We start from the raw sequence: 20,119 nt of genomic DNA, 5'->3' as shown, positions 1-20,119 counted from the left end.
TGCAGGCTGGTGAGCCTAACATTTGTAGTGGGTAAGTTGTTAGAAGGTATTTTGAGAGACAGGATCTACAGGCATTTAGAGGGGCAAAGGCTGATTACAGAAAGTCAGCATGGCTTTGAGAGTGGAAAATCATGTCTCACAAATTTGATTGAGTTTTTTTTGAAGGGGCAACCAAGGTGAAAGATGAGGGCAGTGCAGTTGATGTTGTCTACATGGACTTTAGCAAGGCCTTTGACAAGGTACCGCATGGTAGATTGTTGTATCAGGTTAAATCTCTCAGGATCCAGGGTGAGGTAGCCAATTGGATACAAAATTGGATGGATGACAGAAGCCAGAGTGCGGGTTGTAGAGGATTGTTTTTCAAAGTGGAGGCCTGTGACAGCGATGTGCCTCAGGGGTCGGTGCTGGGTCCACTGTTATTTGTCATTTATATTAATGGTTTGGATGAGAATTTAGCAGGCATGGTTAGTACGTCTGCAGATGACACCAAGATTGGTGGCACAGTGGACAGCGAAGAAGGTTATCTAGGATTGCAACGGGATCTTAATCAATTGGGCCAGTGGGCTGACGAATGGCAGATGGAGTTTAATTTAGACAAATGCGAGGTGATGCATTTTGGTAGATCGAACCAGGGCAGGACTTACTCAGTTCATGGTAGGGCGTTGGGGAGAGTTATAGAACAAAGAGATCCAGGGGTACAAGTTCATAGCTCCTTGAAAGTGGAGTCACAGGTGGACAGAGTGGTGAAGGCGGCATTTGGCACGCTTGATTTCATTGGTCAGAACTTTGAATACAGGAGTTGGGACGTCTTGTTGAAGTTGTACAAGACACTGGTAAGGCCACACTTGGAATACTGTGTGCAATTCTGATCATCCTATTATAGAAAGGATATTATTAAACTAGAAAGAGTGCAGAAAAGATTTACTAGGATGCTACCGGGACTTGATGGTTTGAGTTATAAGGAGAGGCTGGGTAGACTGGGACATTTGTCCCTGGAGCGTAGAAGGCTTAGGGGTGACCTTATAGAGGTCTATAAAATAATGAGGGGCAAAGATAAGATAGATTGTCAACATCTTTCCCCAAAGGTAGAGGACTCTAAAACTAGAGGACATAGGTTTAAGATGAGAGGAGTGAGATACAAAAATGTTAGGGGGCAATTTTTTCACACAGAGGGTGGTGAGTGTCTGGAACAAGCTGCTAGAGGTAGTAGTAGAGGTGGGTACAATTTAAAAAGCATTTAGACAGTTACATGAGTAAGATGGGTATAGGGGGATATGGGCCAAATGCGGGCAATTGGGACTAGCTTAGTGGTAAAAACTGGGCAGCATGGACAAGTTGGGCTGTTTCCATGCTGTAAACCTCTATGACTCTATGATTCATACCCACTTCTGACCTTATGATGGAAGGAAGGTTAAATATATTTAAATATTCTTTCAAAAGTGAACTAACAACTTTGAAATATGCAACCTGCAGCCCGATCATTTCAGTCAACTATCAATCTTTGTTCTGCACATTATTGCTGGTATTTACAAATTGTTGGAGGAAAACAGAGAAACTCAATGCATTTTACCTTCTTCTTCTATCCGATTGTGAACCAATACCTAATTGGAAATTCTTATTTACCTCCTCCAGGTCATCTAACTCCTCTAAACGTGTCCTCACTTTTTCAGAAACAGCAGATCCAGGACTTGTGGCTTTACCTATAATCAAATATAACCAAGAATTAATGTACAATACCAAATTATAGAACGGTTATACCACAGATGGATATCATTCGACCCACCTGTGGCAGCTTTCCAAATGAGTAGTGCACCAAGTGCCACTCCTCCCAGCTTCTCCCTGTAACTCTGCACATTCTTCCTTTTCAGATAACAATCCAATTCCATCCTGAATGAATCGATTGAACCTGCCTCCACCAGACTGGGCATTTTGATCCTAACCACTCACCATGTGAAGATGATTTTCCTCATGTCACCATTGCTAAATTACCCAAAACCTGTGCACTCCAGGTTTCGATCCTTCCACCAATGGGAACAGTTTTCTCCCTATCTGCTCAGTCCAGACCCACTCTGATTTTGAATGCCTCTTATCAAATATTCTCTCCTCTTCCTCTCCTCCAAGGAAACAACCCCAACTTCTCCATTCTACACAACTGAAGTTCTTGGAACCAGTCGCATGAATCTTTCAGCACTTTCTCCAATGCCTTCACATTCTAAAAAAGTGTGGTGCCCAGAACAGCACGCAATGCTATAGTAAAGACCAAACAATGTCTTATACAGGTGTAACAGAATCTCCTTGCTCTTGTACTCTGTGCCCCTTTTAATACAATCTAGGATACTGTATGCTTTATTAACCACACACTCTCAACCTATCCTTCCACCTTCAACAATTTCTTCACAGGTCCCTCTGCTCCTGCCTCCCACCCACTGCCACAGAACTTTATATCGCCTCTTCATGTTCTTCCGACCAAAATGAATTACTTCACATCTCTCTGCACTAAAGTTCATCAGCACTTTTCCTTGCGTTCCATCGACAGATCTACATCCTTTCTGAACTTCCACACTACCCTTCTCACAGTTCACAATACTGCTAAGTTTCATACTATTCACAAATGCTCCGTACATCAAGGTCTAGGTCATTAATATACATCAGGAAGAGCAGGTTCCTAACATCATCCTCTGGGGAACCCCACTAGAAATCTTCCTCTGGTCTGAAAAGGAAAAATCAACCAATACCATCAGTCAATTTTGTATCCACGTTTCTATTGCCCACTTCATTCCATGAGCTGTAACATTGCCCACAAATCTGTTTTGTGGCACTTTATCAAATGTCTTTTAGAAGTCCCTGTACACCACATCAAGAGCATTACCCTCATCGGCCCTCTACCCATTAAAAACTCGAGCGATAACGAAGTTGTTGTTGTAAGTTAATTTAAGGGTTAAGTCATGGCAGGAGATCCCTGACCCGTGTCATGCTCCTCTTGCGCAATGTGGAAACTCAGCGGTTCTTCCGATGTCCCTGGCTCCTTCACGTACAGGAAATGTGTCCAACTGCAGCTCCTGTTAGACCACTTGACGGCTCTGGAGCTGTGGATGGATTCACTTTAGAGCATCCACGATGCTGAGGAATTCATGGATAGCATGTTCAGCAAATTGGTCACACTGCAGATAAACATTACTGAGGGAGATAGAGAATGGATGACCAGCAGACAGAGGAAGAGTAGGAAGGCAGTGCAGGGGTCCTCTGCAGTCATCTCCTTCCAAAACAGATATACCGTTTTGGATACTGTTGGGGGAGCTGGCTCACCAGGGTAAGGTGGCAGCAGCCAGGTTCATGGCACCGTGGCTGGCTCTGCTGCACAGGAGGGCAGGAAAAAGAGTGGCAGAGCTATAGTGATAGGGGATTCAATTGTAAAGGGAACAGACAGGCATTTCTGTGGTTGCAATCGAGACTCCAGGATGGTATGTTGCCTCCTTGGTTCAAGGGTCAAGGATGTCTCGGAGCGGCTGCAGGGGGAGGGTGAACAGCCAGCTGTCATATATAGGGAAAAAACGGGATGAGATCCTACAAGCTGAATTTAGGAGTTAGGAGTTAAACTAAAAAGTAGGACCTCAAAGGTAGTAATCTCAGGATTGCTCCCAGTGCCACGTGTTAGTCAGAGTAGGGATGTCAGGATAGCTAAGATGAATACATGGCTTGAGGGATGGTGCAGGAGGGAGGGATTCAAATTACTGAGACATTGGAACCAGCTCTGGGGGAGGCGGGACCAGTACAAATCAGACAGTCTGCACCTGGGCAGGACTGGAACCAATGTCCTGGGGGGAGTGTTTGCTAGTGCTGTTGGGGAGGGGGTTTAAACTAATGTGGCAGGGGGAAGTAAAGTGGGGACAGAAACAAAAGGCAGAAAGGGGAATAGTGAAAGGCAGAGAAACAAACGACAAAAATTAAAAAGAGCCACAGTACAGAGTACAGAGACTGTGGAGAACTCAGTGAATGGGTCCAGTAAGGCTACGAGTGTACAAAATATGACAGGACAGATGGTCTGAGGTGTGTTTGCTTTAACGCAAGGAGTATGACAGGTAAGGCGGATGAACTTAAAGCTTGGAATACTACATGGAACTATGATGTTGTGGCAATTACAGAGACTTGGATGAAAGGAGGGCAGGACTGGCAGCTTAGCATTCCAGGATTTAGATGCTTCAGGTGAGAGAGAGGGTGACAAAAGAGGTGGAGTGCTGCTTTACTGATTATGTCACAGCTATAGAGAGGGAGAACACCTTGGACTTCAGCAAGGCCTTTGGCAAGGTCCCTCATGGCAGACTGGTGCAGAAGGTGAAGTCGCATGGGATCAGAGGTGAGCTGGCAAGGTGGATACAAAACTGGCTCGGTCAAAGAACGATGTGGAGATGCCGGCGTTGGACTGGGGTAAACACAGTAAGAAGTTTAACAACACCAGGTTAAAGTCCAACAGGTTTATTTGGTGGCAAAAGCCACACAGTCAAAGTGCCACACTCGGTCAAAGAAGACAGAGGGTAGCAGTGGAAGGGTGCGTTTCTGAATGGAGGGCTGTGACAAGTGGCGTTCCTCAGGGATCAGTGCTGGGACCTTTGCTGTTTGTAATATATATAAATAATTTGGAGGAAAATGTAACTGGATTGACTCGTACGTTTGCGGACGACACAAAGGTTGGTGGATTTGCGGATAGCGATGAGGACCATCAGAGGATACAGCACGATATAGATCAGTTGGAGACTTGGGCAGAGAGATGGCAGATGGAGTTTAAAACGGACAAATGTGAGGTAATGCATTTTGGAAGGTCTAATACAGATAGGAAATATACAGTAAATGGCAGAACCTTTAAGAGTATTGATAGGCAAAGGGATCTGGGTGTATAGGTACACAGGTCACTGAAAGAGGCATACAGGTGGAGAAGGTAGTCAAGAAGGCATACGGCATGCTTGCCTTCATTGGCCGGGGCATTGAGTTTAAAAATTGGCAAGTCATGTTGCAGCTTTATCGAATCTTAGTTAGGCCGCACTTGGAATATAGTGTTCAATTCTGGTCACCACACTACCAGAAGGATGTGGAGGCTTTGGAGAGGCTACAGAAAAGATTTACCAGGATGTTGCCTGGTATGGAGGGCATTAGCTATGAGGAGAGGTTGGAGAAACTTGGTTTGTTCTCACTGGGAGGTTGAGGGGAGACCTGATAGAAGTCTACAAAATTATGAGAGGCATGGACAGAGTGGATAGTCAGAAGCTTTTTCCCAGGGTGGAAGAGTCAATTACTAGGGGGCATAGGTTTAAGGTGCGAGGGGCAAGGTTTAAAGGAAATGTACGAGGCAGATATTTTACACAGAGAGTAGTGGGTGCCTGGAACTCGTTGCCAGGGTAGGTAGTGGAAGTGGATACGGTAGTGATGGGGCATCTTGACAAGTACATGAATAGGATGGGAATAGAGGGATATGGTCCCCAGAAGCATAGGGGGTTTTAGTTAAGTCGGACAGCATGGTCGGTGCAGGCTTGGAGGGCTGAAGGGCCTGTTCCTGTGCTGCAATTTTCTTTGTTCTTTGTTCACAGTGACCCGATATAGACTATGCTACTTTCCTTCTTATGTTAAACCCATACTTTTCTTAGAACATAGGTTTAAGGTGCTGGGGGGTAGGTACAGAGGAGATGTCAGGGGTAAGTTTTTCACTCAGAGGGTGGTGGGTGAGTGGAATCGGCTGACGTCGGTGGTGGTGGAGGCAAACTCGTTGGGGTCTTTTAAGAGACTTCTGGATGAGTACATGGGATTTAATGGGATTGAGGGCTATAGATAGGCCTAGAGGTGGGGATGTGATCGGCGCAACTTGTGGGCCGAAGGGCCTGTTTGTGCTGTGGCTTTCTATGTTCTATAGAAAAGCTATAGCACAAACAGGCCCTTTGGCCCACAAGTTGCGCCGAACAATTTCCTTACCTTCTAGGCTCATCTATAACTCTCTATCTTACTAACCTCCATGAACCTATCCACAAGTCTCTTAAAAGCCTCAATCGAATCCGCTTCCATCACCACTACCGGCAGCCGATTCCACGCACCCACCACCCTCAGTGAAAAACTTATCCCTAACATCTCCTCTATACCTACTCCCCAGCACCCTAAACCTGTGGCCTCTCATGACAACCATTTCAGCCCTGGGTTACTCTGTTGCTCTCTCTCTTTCCCTGGATCCCACGCCCCTCGGTATTTGGCTCTGGCATTATTTCATGCTTCTCCTACACCTGCCAAATTGTGACATTTTTGTCTGAATGTTCAAACATTATACACATCAGAGAGAGGCAAACTTATTCCTTCACCTACCTTTTTCAGATCCCATAAACAAGTTCTGTAAACCAAAAATAGGTCAAAGAAAAATCAGAATTTGTCACAAAACATATAGCAGAGCACTATTCTATTACAGAAACAAAATTGATTCAATACTTAAATATTGCCATGTTTTCACTTTCTGGAGTATGATAAAGTTAACATTTTACAGAAACTATCTATAAATATTGTACAATTGATTACAATCATCTCCCAATGTTACCTATCTTAATCAATTTAGTAAAACAATTTACTGTACATAGAAATTACACAACTCTCAGAACCAGATTACTGCATGGTACAAGTCCATAATAGAAAGGAATTGTGACTCAATGGGGAGAACAACACATATGGGTTCAATAAAATATCACAATTAAATACCATATTTACAACAAATGTGTAAGACCAAGTATCATGAAAATAAACAGTACTAAAATTACATTAAACTATAGCACATTAATCCACGCTTCTCAAAGTCATTTGGTTTGCTTCTGTGACCCATGAGTGTTGTACGTGTACATCTGGATTACTGTACAATTAACTACCAAATCATAAAGTCTGAAAGCTAGGGATACTTCATTGAGATTCAGAGCACAGCAGACCTGGACACTCCGAAAGTAAGTTATCCAATTAAATTTAAAGGCCAGATCTTTCCAGCTGTGCCCTCCGGTAGGATCCTCTGGCTCCGTCCTCAGCGCACCCCCGTCACAGATTTCCCAGCGGTGAGGGGTGCATTTAACGGGAAACCCCAATGACAATGGCGGAACCAGTAGACCCCGCCGCTGGCCAATGGCAGGGCCACCTCCACCATCGCAAAACATGCAATGAATTGTGGGGAAAATCCCGCCCATCATTATCAAGTTTGTTTAAAAACAGCCAAACTAAAGGTGATTGTGTGAATTGGTTCACTGTTATTTAACTGCAATCCCTGAGACTTTAAGGCAGGATAATAGAACATGGCCAAATGTTTAAATGCTGTTATAGAAGATTGTCTAAAAGTTTCTTACAATGGAAAGCTTCTCTGTGGTTGTGTATCGTGCGAGTATATAGCTGCGTTTTCCAGCCCATGGTTCAAAGTCATTCCCCACTGTTGTGTCCTCATCTTTGTCACGCTGCTTTTTACTGAGATCCTGTGAATTATAATATAAATGACGAGCATCAAAGCAAATTAATAATGAACTGTGTTATTTAAAATGTCTGCTAAGCATAATCTCATATTGAATAAGGTTGAGCTATGATGAAAGCAAGTCTTCTTTGAAATACTATCATTGTAAAGGGGGCCGGTGAGCTCAGTGGGTAACGGCCAGCATGTGGTGCAGATTGGTGCCACAGCATGCGTTTGTTTCCCCTTCTGGCTGACCTGGGACATGGCTTCTCACTCTGCCCAAGAGTCAAAGGCAATGACAAACCACCACTGACAAACTGTCAGGATAAACAGCTCAGCATGAAGCATAGAAATCATCATAGAAACCCTACAGTGCAGAAGGAGGCCATTCGGCCCATCGAGTCTGCACCGACCACAATCCCACCCAGGCCCTACGCCCATATCCCTAAATATTTACCCGCTAATCCCTCTAACTTATACGTCTCAGGACACTAAGGGGCAATTTTAGCATGGCCAATCAACCTAACCCGCACATCTTTGGACTGTGGGAGGAAACCGGAGCACCCGGAGGAAACCCACGCAGACACGAGGAGAATGTGCAAACTCCACACAGACAGTGACCCAAGCCGGGAATCGAACCCAGGACCCTGGAGCTGTGAAGCAGCAGTGCTAACCACTGTGCTACCGTGCCGCCCTCAACAGACAAGACCTGCACATGTCACAGAATCACAAATTGTTATAGCACAGAAGGTGACCATTCAGTCCATCGTGCCTGCACCAGCTCCCCAAAAGAGTAATTCACCCAGTCTCACTCTCCCACCATAACCCTGCACATTCTTCCTTTTCCAATCACAGTTAAATACAGTCACACACTATGGAAGATTATGAAAAATGGAATGCCTCAATTGAATCAGCCTTCACCACAATCTCAGGCACAGCGTTCCAAAACCAAGCTACCTGCTGTGGGAATTTGTTTCCCTCATGTCACTTTTACTCCTCCTACTAATTATTTTAAGTCGGTGTCCTCTCGATCTTGATCATTTCATAAGTGGGAACAGTTTTTCCCTATCCACTCTGTTCAGACCACTCAGGATTTTGTTGTTCATATCTCCTTTCAGCCTCCTTTTCCTGAAGGAAAACAATCCCAACTTCTCCAATCTACCTTCTTAACTGAAGTTCCACATTCTGGAACCATCCTTATTAACCTTTTCTATAATCTCTGTAATTCCTTTACATTTTTCCGAAAGTGTGGCACCCGCAATTGGATGCAATATTCCAGTTACGGTCGAATCAGTGTTTTATACAAGTTTAATATACCTTCCTTGCCCTTGTATTCTGTTCCCCTATAAATAAAATCGGTTTGCTTTACTAACCATGCTCGCAACCTGTCCAGCCATCTTTAGTCACGTATATACACCCAGGTCCCACTGCACTTGCAGCCCTGCTAGTGTTGAAAGGAGGATAGTGGTAAACCTCCACAATTACCCACTCCACATAGAGCATCTTCGTCTAACATTAGACTACAGGTCTAAAAGAAAGCTGATTAGTTGGAAATCATTCCAAACGTTTACCATCGTCATGTTTTATATATAACCTAGAACCTTTCCACAACAAAATGCTTAACAAAAATCCCACAGTGCAACACTCTATTTCCAACTTTCTCTTGAATTTGCTGAGTGCCCAGAGATGCTTCATTCTGCTGAAGCCATTATACAAATTTTTATTATTCAGCCCTAGTGGCTATTAGAATGTAGTAAACTGGCTTCTTGACTGGGATTTTACGACCTTGCTCGGGCAAGACTCATAAAATCCCGCCCGAGGCCAATGGAGAACTCCGTTCTGCGAGCTGCGCCTGCCCAGGAATAAAATTCCAGCCCTTGAGTTTGTTTGATAGCATAACACTGAAAATGTATCCCTAGATTTTACAAAATTATGTTTTGGGACTGTCTTTAATTTAGGATAAAATGAACAGGATCATGTGACCTATTCTTACATCTGCCTAACAACAGGCCTGGGAGACATGGCTGTTAAAGATAGCTCTGAGGTTTTTTTTTACTGAAAATAAGATGCTTGGGGTCAATGGGAGTAGTATTTGCATTTACAGTGATTAAACTGCCAGTCTCCAAATTCCCAGGGACATGTTGAGAATGATGTGGAAATGCCGGCGTTGGACTGGGGTAAACACAGTAAGAAGTTTAACAACACCAGGTTAAAGTCCAACAGGTTTATTTGGTAGCAAAAGCCACACAAGCTTTCGGAGCTCGGATTGTTTTGTTTCTTCAAGTCTTGATTAGTTGTAAGTATTCGCATTCCAACCATTATTCATGTAAATTGAGTCTGTGTCTTTATATGCTCTGTTTGTGAACAGAATTCCCACTCACCTGAAGAAGGGGCTTAGAGCTCCGAAAGCTTGTGTGGCTTTTGCTACCAAATAAACCTGTTGGACTTTAACCTGGTGTTGTTAAACTTCTTACCATGTTGAGAATGTCAGGTTGTAAACAGCTAGGCTTTAAACTGCCCATGTATTGCCAAGATAGAAGAGAATTGGGATCTCAAGGGTCGCTAATCAGTGAGTGATTCATGCTGTCATTTTTGCGAGAGGGTGGGTTTCTAAGGTATCCCTGAAAACTCACTGACACAGGCAGCCTGCCACAACCCAGCAGAGAAAGTCTCCATGGTTCAACGTGCCAGAATGCGGGGCTAGCTTGTGTTCAGACTGAAAAGACCCAAGTCCTGAATATTTGAAGTGAAGCTGGAAGATTTACCCAGCTTGTGCTAGAGGGAGAATCTCCAGGAAAGACCTCACCATGAAAAGTATACCTGTGAAGTGTTTTTTTTTCCAGTCATGTTAAAAGTAGAAGGGGAAAGCTCTGTTCTGTAGTTTAATGTAGAAGTGGCCTACAACAAGTGTTTTGTCAACAGTGTTTTTAGACTGTTTGTTATAGTAAAGTTCTTAAAAATTGAAATTTTTGCTTTGTCATTCTTCCAGCCAACAACATCGGATAGGAGATGCGCATTGGGATCTGTTGCCAATTCCATGGACAAACTCAGTTTCATTCAGAGATCCACCTTCAGTTTGAGTTTCAGAAGCTTAGCTCACACAGTTACCGATTATAGCAAATTGTGTAACTGAGTGAACAGTGAAAATTCTGAAAGTTCGATCCTTGCCCCCGGCATATACTCTTGGCTGCCTGGCCAATAACACTGCTGAGTATAGAGCCAAAATTGAAGAGCCAGTCAACAAGGGAGAAAGGAACCCCTGCAATCCCATCCAACACAACACTTCAATAATCCAGCATTGTTAGTAACCTCGAGTAGGTCACCAAATCCAATACTCAACTGTAGTCCCAGCCCAAAATTCCAAAGGGGAGGTTACAAAGAAAAAAATAATATTCTAAGCTTATTTTAAAATCTGGTTGCAAGAGTAAGCAGTAAAATTTAAAACAACTCAACAAGAACATCTATACATCCGTAATTTGGGTGATCATTTTACTTAGCTTATCCAAAATCAAAGACTATAACAGCACGACCATAATTTTTAAAAATACCATATTGGCGTTGCTTTTTCCTGCTGTCATGACTGTAGGTGCCAGAGGATCTGAGAATGCAGCAAACTGTGACAGAGGATCACTGCCATCCAGCATGCTGCTTAATGGGTCCACCACTGAATTAGAGGACAATGAAGAGGTAGACGAGGTACTTCCTTTACGAGCCACTTTCTTAGTCTTTGACTCAGTGACCTACAAAGGATTACCAAACAAACATGTTACTTTTCTAAATTAACTTTCCTTCAGAGGTCTTTGCAAGCTCCTATGCTAGTATGCATGTGTTTGTTTTGCATGTTCATGAAGTACAACATTTTATATCAAGATAGAGTGAACATGATAAAAATTAAGTTTGAGAATTGTGAAATGTTTCATACTTAATAAGGGAGGCAGCAGCACGGTGGTAATGTGACTGCATTAGTAATTCAACAATCAGGCTCTGCGGCAGCTGCAGGAATTTAAATTCAATTAATAAAAAAATCTGCAATTGAAAGCTGGTCTCAGCAGTGACCATGAAACTATCGTTGATTGGCGCAAGTAATTATCTGGTTATTAATGTCCTTGAAGGAAGGAAATCTGCCGTCCTTACCTGGTCTGGCCTACGTGTGACTCCAGAACCACAGCAATGTGGTTGACTCTAGAATGGTCAGTAAGCCACGTGGGCAATTAGGGATGGGCAGCCAATGTTAGCCTTGCCACCAATACCCACATCCCATGAAAGATAAAAAGAAAATGCTGGGTGTAGCCGCTTTGCTTTTTAAATTAAAGATTCGCTGCATTTTCCCAGGATGAATTTAAAAAATTCAAAGATCTTTCCTTCCAAAAGAAAATATGAAAAAGTTACGAGGAAAGAAGATTTTATAATGACCCAAAATCTAAAACTCTGTATGTATGCTGCTTACTGTAACAGGCATCCAAATGGCATAGATCTGAATTCATACAGAGATCTATTAATAGAGGAATCCACGGACAGTAGAACATTGAATCATAGAATTGTACATGCTGGAAGCAGCTATCCCATACAGAGACTGCATCGACTCTGTGGAAGAGCAATCCAGCTAGTTCCATTCCCCTGCCCTTTCCCAGTACTGGCCAGTTCTTTCTCCTTCAAGTAGGCATCAAATTCCCGATTAAAAGCAGTAACAGAATCTGTATCTGCCACCCTCTCAGATTCTGCATCACAAATCCTAACCAAAATGTTTTTCTTCTCGTCTCCTCTGACTCTATAGCCAGTTCTATTGAGAACATATTGTCTCTCCTCATTATTCTTACCAACATGTGTCACCTCACTTTTCCATGTTGAATTTTATCTGCCATGTGTCTGGCACCCCACCAGCCTGTCCTGTAGAAATATATTTACTATGCTTCCAAATTACCTGCCACCTGCAAATATTGAAACTGGCTCCTGTATTCATAAGTCCAGGTCATTAATGTAGACTGAAAACAGTTGAGCTCCAAGTACTGAACCCAGGGAACACGACCAGAAAAATGTCATTCAACACAACTCTCTGCTTTCGATTTCTTAGTTGCTGCTGCTTGGCCCTTTTATTCCATGGGTGTTTTTTTTAATGTAGTGCTTTCTTTTGAAAGTCTATACGGGCACCACCTGCACTGCTCCCATCCATCCTGTTACATCAAAAAACTCAACTCACAATTGGCACTTAACAAACCCAGGCCTGTCATGTAACTGTTTCCAAAAGCTCCACACTAAGTGTGAAACTGACTGACTTGTCATTGCCATAGCTGCTCCTTCACTCCTTTTAAGTGTAACATTTTCAATCTCTCAGTCCTCCGACACCACCAGCAAATCGAAGATTGATTGATGATTGTGGCCAGCACGACCACAATTTATTCTCCTATTTCCTTCAGCAATTTGGGATGCATTCCTTCCAGACCAGACAACCGATCCTCTAGATACTGCCAGCCTTTCTAATACACCTTCTCCATCTCATTCAGTACCCAGACCACCTGTTCATTTACTGTGGCTTTGGCCAAAGTTCCCTATCTTGGTAAAGACTGATGCAAAGTATTCATTTAACATTTTGAGTGACGCTTTCTGTCTCTACCTATAGATCTTCATTTTGGTCCCTAATCAGCCCCACTGCTCCTCTGGCAACCCTTCGCCTGGTGATGCACATATCGAAAAACCTTTGGATTCCCTATGATGTGAGTAGAATAGATTAGTGGCTGCCCCTTCAAGTCCATCAGTTTGCTTTTCACAGCTATTGTTTTCATATTCAGCCTGATGCTTCCTTGTATCTTGTTTCATTAAGCTGATATCTGTCAGACATACCCCCTTTTTTTCCTAACTCCTTTATCATAGAGCGTACTCCAGCATCAGCTGCCCTCCTCCCCATCCACTTTGGGGAAATGTACTTAGATGACAGCATCACAAACACACAACACAAAACCAGTTTAACGTCGACATGCAGATTTAATTTAACAAAGTGTTGAAAAGTTTATCCATCAACAAATTCACTTCAATATTTATGATTATTAAGAGAATCATGTGGACAGTGGAATGGTGAGGCACATACAGTGATAAGCTTCAGAGGGTGAAAGTCACCAAATTCCACAGGTACAGCCTCGAGGCAGCATGCTTCCAATTCAGCTTTGTAATTCCTGTCCCTGGAATACCTTCAAGTTAAACAAAAATACAGAGTTATGGCCTTCAGTAAATGATTGGTGAGCACACATACCTCTTTCAGTCACACTTCACAACAATATGAACATATGAACTAGGAGCAGAAGGCCACTCAGCCCCTCTACCATTCAACAAGAGCATGGCTGATCCAACAGCAACTTCAACCCCACATTCCTGTGTAATCCCGATAATCTTTCAGCCCCTTGGTAATGAAGAATCTATCTCACTCGACCTTAAAAATATTCAGACTCTGTTTTCACTGTCTTTTGAGGAAGAGTTCCAAAAACTCATGATTCTCAGAAAGAAAATGATCCCCATTGTCTTATTTTTAAAGTGACCCCTAGTTCCCGAGTCACCCATCCGAGGGAGAGTTAATCCATACTACATAGATTTGTCTCCTCAAAGTTTTCAAATTGCTCAGGACCTAACTACTAGAAAATTCTGTTTGTCACGATCCAAATAAAGCAGAATGATAAGAAAATGGACAATAAAATATTTCACAGTATAACTGACTATTTCTTCCTATAAAGGCATTTATAATTACCCAGGAAAAGAAAAAAACACAAATGTCATTTCTACAAAATGGATGGAGAGGAAGAACATCCCCACTCTGACTTTATGATGGAGGAAAGGTGATTGATGAAGCAGCTGTAGATGGTTGGGCCTAGGACACTACCCTGAGGAACCCCTGCAGTGATGTCGTGCAGCTGAGATTTTTGGACCTCCAACAACCACAACCATCTTCCTTTGTGCCAGGTATAACTCCAACCAGCACAGAGTTTTCTCCCTGTTGTAGGTAAAAATACCTCAGACTAGTCGTAGGTCAAAGTACAGTGGTTTATTTGCACAATTGTGGGAGACGTCCAATGCCTGACACTGCCTCAGATTTCTCAGCAAATACAGGTTAAGAACATATCCCTGTCACATCCGCAGTTATGATGTGGAGATGCCAGCGTTGGACTGGGGTAAGCATAGTTACATCCGCAGTTTCCCAGGCCCCTCAGGTTCCCAGGCTGTGGCTTGTCCTCCATCGTGTGAATCTTGCTGCCTAGACGGTTTCTTCACGGTTGTCTCAAGGCCGCGATTGTTGTTGCTCTCTGTGGACACCTGTGGGGCAGCCTCGCGTAAACACGTTCACTGGCATACAGAGGTGCAGGGGCCTATATACAACAATTTATGTATGTTCGTAGGTACCTGTATACTTTATATCAGTAAGGATAGGATGAATATGAATATGAATGTATCATTATACGATCACAGAAGGCCTACAAGTAGGCTCTACTGTTCCACAGCAGTACATAATAGTAAAGAACACAAAATGGCTACCAGCTGGGTTAGCCACATTCCTGAACAGATTAGCCGGGAAAAACATAATACCAGCTGCAGCTCTTATCTGTACGGATACATGAAAAACAGGTTCTGCAGACACGAAAACAAGTACAATGCATCTCACAATGCATCTCACAATTCCAGAGACTCTCAACCTTCTGAACAAAAACAAATTCTCATCTAGTCTGAAGTGGATAACCCTTGTTTTTAAACAGTGACCCCTAGTTCTAAATTCTCCCACAAGAGGAAATATCCTCTTCATGTCCACCCTGTCAATATCCCCTCATGATCTTAAGGGTTTCAATCAACTCGTATCTTAATTTTCTAAATTCGAGTGAGTACAAATCTAAACAATCCAACCTTTCCTCGTAAGACAACACACTCCTTCCGAGTTTTAGTCCAATAAACCTGCTCTGAACTGCTGCCAACGCATTTATTTCCTTCCTTAAATGAGACCAATACTGTACACATTACTCCAAATGTGGTCTCACCAGTGCCCTGTACAACTGAAGCATAACCTCTCTACTTTTGGAATCAACTCTCCTTGCAATAAACAGTAACCTATCAGCTTGCTGTACCTGCACACTAGCCACCCTGGTTCCTCAAAATCTCAGAGCTCTGCATTCCCACCATTTAGATAATATGCTTCATTTTTAATGGAAGAATGGACAATTTCACATCTTCCCAAATCATTGCCCACTCGCTTAACCTGTGTCCCTTTGGAACTTTATGTCCGCTTCACAACTTGCTTTCCCAACTATCTTTGTGGCATCAGCAAATTTTACAACCATACCTTTGATCACTTCATCCAAGTTGTTTATATAAACTGTAAACAGTTGAGGTCCCAGCACTGATCCGTGACACGCCACTCGTTACATCTTGCCAACCTAAAATAGACCCATTTATGCCTTCTGTTTCCGATTAGCTAACCAATCTTCTATCCATGCCAATATGATACCCACAACAGCATGAGATTTATTTTCCGTAACCTTTGATGTGGCACCTTATCAAATGCTTAATGGAAATCTAAGTACAGTACATCCACCAGTTCCCCTTTATCCACTGCACAGATGACCCCTTTAAAGAACTCCAATAAATATGGTAAACATTATTTCCCTTTCACAAAACCATGTTGACTCTGCCTGATTACCTTGAGTTTTTCCAAGTGCCCTGCTACAACTATTTTGTTGTTGTTCGTCCATCGTCGCCGATGAGGACCTCGACATCATTAGTCATTATGAGGCTCGATGCGGTGTGTCCGAAGATGACTAATCAGGCCAATTCGGGCACGGAATGTCCTGGCACATATTGGGCAAACTTGTGTAGGCGCTGTAGTTGTTGCACTGGTGGCTCTGGACTTGCGCAGCTCGCGCTTAAGTTGTGCTTCAGCATTGCACCTTGCTTCATAAGCTTGACAGCCCTTGTGGATGAGGCAGCGCCAGGTAGGGCGGTTTTGTGCCAGCCTTTCCCAGGTGGTCGTGTCTATGTCAAGTGACTTCAGGGAGGCCTTAAGGGTGTCTTTGTAACATTTCTTCTGCCCTCCATGTGAGCGTCTTCCAGCAGAGAGTTCCCCAAAAAGGAGCTGCTTGGGTTTGCGCTCGTCCGGCATACGGATGACATGACCTGCCCACCGGGTCTGTGCTCTCATCAGCAGTGTGTGGACTGATGGTAGACTTGCTCTAGAGAGAACTTCAGTGTCTGGTACTTTGTCTTGCCATCTGATGCGTAATATTCTGCGAAGACAAGTCATGTGGAAATGATTGATCTGTCTTGCATGCCTTCGATACACAGTCCACGTTTCACAGGCATACAGGAGGGTAGTGAGTACCACGGCGCTGTAGACCTTCAGTTTTGTTGCTGGGCTGATTCCTCGACGTTCCCATACAGTGGAACGCAGTCTACCAAAAGCAGAACTTGCCTGTGCTATTCTGCAGTTAACTTCTGTATCAATAGTCACTGCTCGGGAGAGGGTGCTGCCAAGATAAGTGAACTGGTCCACTGCCTGTAGTTTCTGCCTTTTGATTGTGATTATGGGTTCTGTGTACGGTGCATGAGGAGCAGGCTGGGGCATGACTTCAGTCTTTTTAATATTGATGGTGAGTCCAAAGTTCTCACAAGCCGTGGAAAATTTGTCCATACCGACTTGCATCTCTGGCTCTGAGCCAGTATACAGGGCGCAGTCATCGGCAAAGAGGAAGTCTCTCAGAACAGTCTCCTCAGGTTGAAGAGCTTCCCATCCACTCTGTACTTGAGGCTGATTCCAGCAACACTGTCCTGGAAGGCATCATTCAGCATGGCAGTAAACATCATGCTGAACAGTGTGGGTGCGAGCACACAGCCCTGTTTGACACCATTGGCCATCATGGAACTGGCGTACCATCTGAATGAATTTGGGGGGGCAGCCGAACTTTGACATGATCCTCCACAGGCCTTGTCGGCTGACAGTGTCGGAGGCTTTCGTGAGGTCAACAAAGATTGTGTAGAGCTCACGATTCTGCTCCTGACACTTCTCCTGAAACTGGCGCACGGCAAAAATCATGCCAATAGTCCCGCGACCTTTGCGGAAGCCACACTGTGACGATGGAAGCAGGCCCAGCTCCAGATGAGTGACCAGACAATTTAGCAGGACTCTTGCGAGGGTTTTTCCTGCGATAGAGAGCAGCAAGATTCCTCGATGGCTGCCCCATACTTGCTGATTGCCCTTCCTCTTGTAGAGGTGTACGATGGAAGCATCTTTAAGTTCCTGAGGAATAGATCCTTGCTTTCAAAAGGACTGGAACAACTCGGGTGAGCTTCTCGATAAGTACAGGACCAGCAGCTTTGTAGATCTCTGCGGGTATGGCGACTGCCCCTGGGGCTTTGCCACTAGATAGCTGGCTAACAGCTTTCGTGATTTCGGCTACTACCGGTGGGTCATCCATGGCGCTGTTGATATCGACTTGGGGAATCCTGTCTATCGCCTCATCGTTAATAGATGACGGTCGGTTGAGGGCGGCTTCAAAGTGTTCAGCCCATCTCTGCAGGATCTGAGCCCTCTCTGTAATGAGAGTTGTACCATCTGTACTCAGGAGGGGGGAACACCCAAAAGATTGAGGTCCGTAGTGTGTTGAGGGCTTCATAGAGCCGTTTCAAGTCATTTCTGTCAGCGTAACCCTGTATTTTATCTGCCTTGGCGCTCAGCCAGGCATCCTGCATTTTACGCAGTTTATTCTGGACTGTCCTGCGAGCACTAGTAAAGGTGTTTTTCTTGGCAGCTGATGGGTCGTTCTGACAGGCACAATGATGATGGTGCTTTTCAACAAGTAGAGCCTGTATCTCCTCATTGTTCTCATCGAACCAGTCATGCTGCTTGCGGGTAGAGGGCCCGAGCATCTTCAGTGCAGATGAATGGACAGCATCCCTGAGGCGTTCCCAGTCATCCTCAGCGCTGCCTGCGAGGTGTAGGTCAGCAAGCTTGGTTTCGAAGTCTTCAGCCAGTGCTGAAGCTATGCTGGAGTTCTTTAGCTTGGCCACATTGATTCTTTTCATAACCTTGCTTCCTTGTGGTCACCTCTTGGGTCTGATGTGGAGCCTCATTTTGGAGACAATGAGCCTGTGATCTGTCCAACAGTCAGCACCACACACGGCCTTGGTCACTCTGACATCCTGCCTGTCTTTTCTCCTGACAATGACATCGTCGATAAGATGCCAGTGCTTAGAGCAGGGGTGCATCCAGGAGGTCTTGTTACGGGTAGGCAGATGGAAGGTTGTGTTGGTGATGAGGAGGGTATGTGCTGCACAGGTCTTCATTAAGAGTAGGCCGTTACTGTTACACTTGCCCACTCCATGCCTCCCAACGACTCCCAGCCAGAATGCAGAGTCACACCCTACTCTTGCATTGAAGTCGCCAAGCAAGATCAGCTTGTCGGTACTGCTCACTGCTGATAGTAGGGCGTCGAGTTCTTCGTAGAACTTGTCTTTCATCTTGTCCGAGTTGTTCATTGTGGGGGCATAAGCGCTGATCAGGGTGGCTTGACTTCTGTTCTGTAGCGGAAGCTGTAATGTCATAAGCTGGTCGTTCACACCCTGGGGGAGACGAGCAAGTTTCCGAACAAGGTGACTCCTGACGGCGAATCCAACTCCAGCATCACGACGCTCATCGCTGCTGCGACTGCTCCAGAAAAAAGTGCATCCACCTCCAGTTTCAGTCAGCTGACCTATGTTGGCACGACGAGTTTCACTCAGGGCTGCAATGTCAATGTTGTATCTTGCAAGCTCTCCAGCAACTAAACATAGAACATAGAACATAGAACATTACAGCGCAGAACAGGCCCTTCGGCCCACGATGTTGCACCGACCAGTTAAAAAAAAAACTGTGACCCTCCAACCTAAACCAATTTCTTTTCGTCCATGAACCTATCTACGGATCTCTTAAACGCCCCCAAACTAGGCGCATTTACTACTGATGCTGGCAGGGCATTCCAATCCCTCACCACCCTCTGGGTAAAGAACCTACCCCTGACATCGGTTCTATAACTACCCCCCCTCAATTTAAAGCCATGCCCCCTCGTGCTGGATTTCTCCATCAGAGGAAAAAGGCTATCACTATCCACCCTATCTAAACCTCTAATCATCTTATATGTTTCAATAAGATCCCCTCTTAGCCGCCGCCTTTCCAGCGAAAACAATCCCAAATCCCTCAGCCTCTCCTCATAGGATCTCCCCTCCATACCAGGCAACATCCTGGTAAACCTCCTCTGCACCCTCTCCAAAGCCTCCACATCCTTCCTGTAATGTGGGGACCAGAACTGCACACAGTACTCCAAGTGCGGCCGCACCAGAGTTGTGTACAGTTGCAACATAACGCTACGACTCCTAAATTCAATCCCCCTACCAATAAACGCCAAGACACCATATGCCTTCTTAACAACCTTATCTACTTGATTCCCAACTTTCAGGGATCTATGCACACATACACCTAGATCCCTCTGCTCCTCCACACTATTCAAAGTCCTCCCGTTAGCCCTATACTCAACACATCTGTTATTCCTACCAAAGTGAATTACCTCACACTTCTCCGCATTAAACTCCATCCGCCACCTCTCGGCCCAACTTTGCAACCTGTCTAAGTCTTCCTGCAAACTACGACACCCTTCCTCACTGTCTACCACACCA

The 20,119-nt window shown here is 44.4% G+C and overlaps 1 protein-coding gene across 2 annotated transcripts in view; it reads right to left on the bottom strand.

Annotated features, from left to right (window-relative positions):
- vps35l (VPS35 endosomal protein sorting factor like) overlaps positions 1–20,119 on the bottom strand; it is a 153,927-nt gene that overhangs the window by 128,609 nt on the left and 5,199 nt on the right. For both annotated transcript variants that reach the window (XM_078240937.1, XM_078240938.1), the window contains exons 2-6: positions 13,530–13,629; positions 10,996–11,187; positions 7,350–7,472; positions 6,340–6,364; positions 1,624–1,700 (exon numbers count right to left, since the gene is read on the bottom strand). In XM_078240937.1, the coding sequence (XP_078097063.1) occupies positions 1,624–1,700; positions 6,340–6,364; positions 7,350–7,472; positions 10,996–11,187; positions 13,530–13,629 (517 nt within the window). The remainder of the gene's footprint in view (positions 1–1,623; positions 1,701–6,339; positions 6,365–7,349; positions 7,473–10,995; positions 11,188–13,529; positions 13,630–20,119) is intronic.

The sequence above is a fragment of the Mustelus asterias genome, chromosome 23 (genome assembly GCF_964213995.1).
Source record: "Mustelus asterias chromosome 23, sMusAst1.hap1.1, whole genome shotgun sequence".
In the NCBI taxonomy this organism is placed as follows: Eukaryota; Metazoa; Chordata; class Chondrichthyes; order Carcharhiniformes; family Triakidae; genus Mustelus; species Mustelus asterias.
This window is presented reverse-complemented; position numbering and strand designations above follow the sequence as displayed.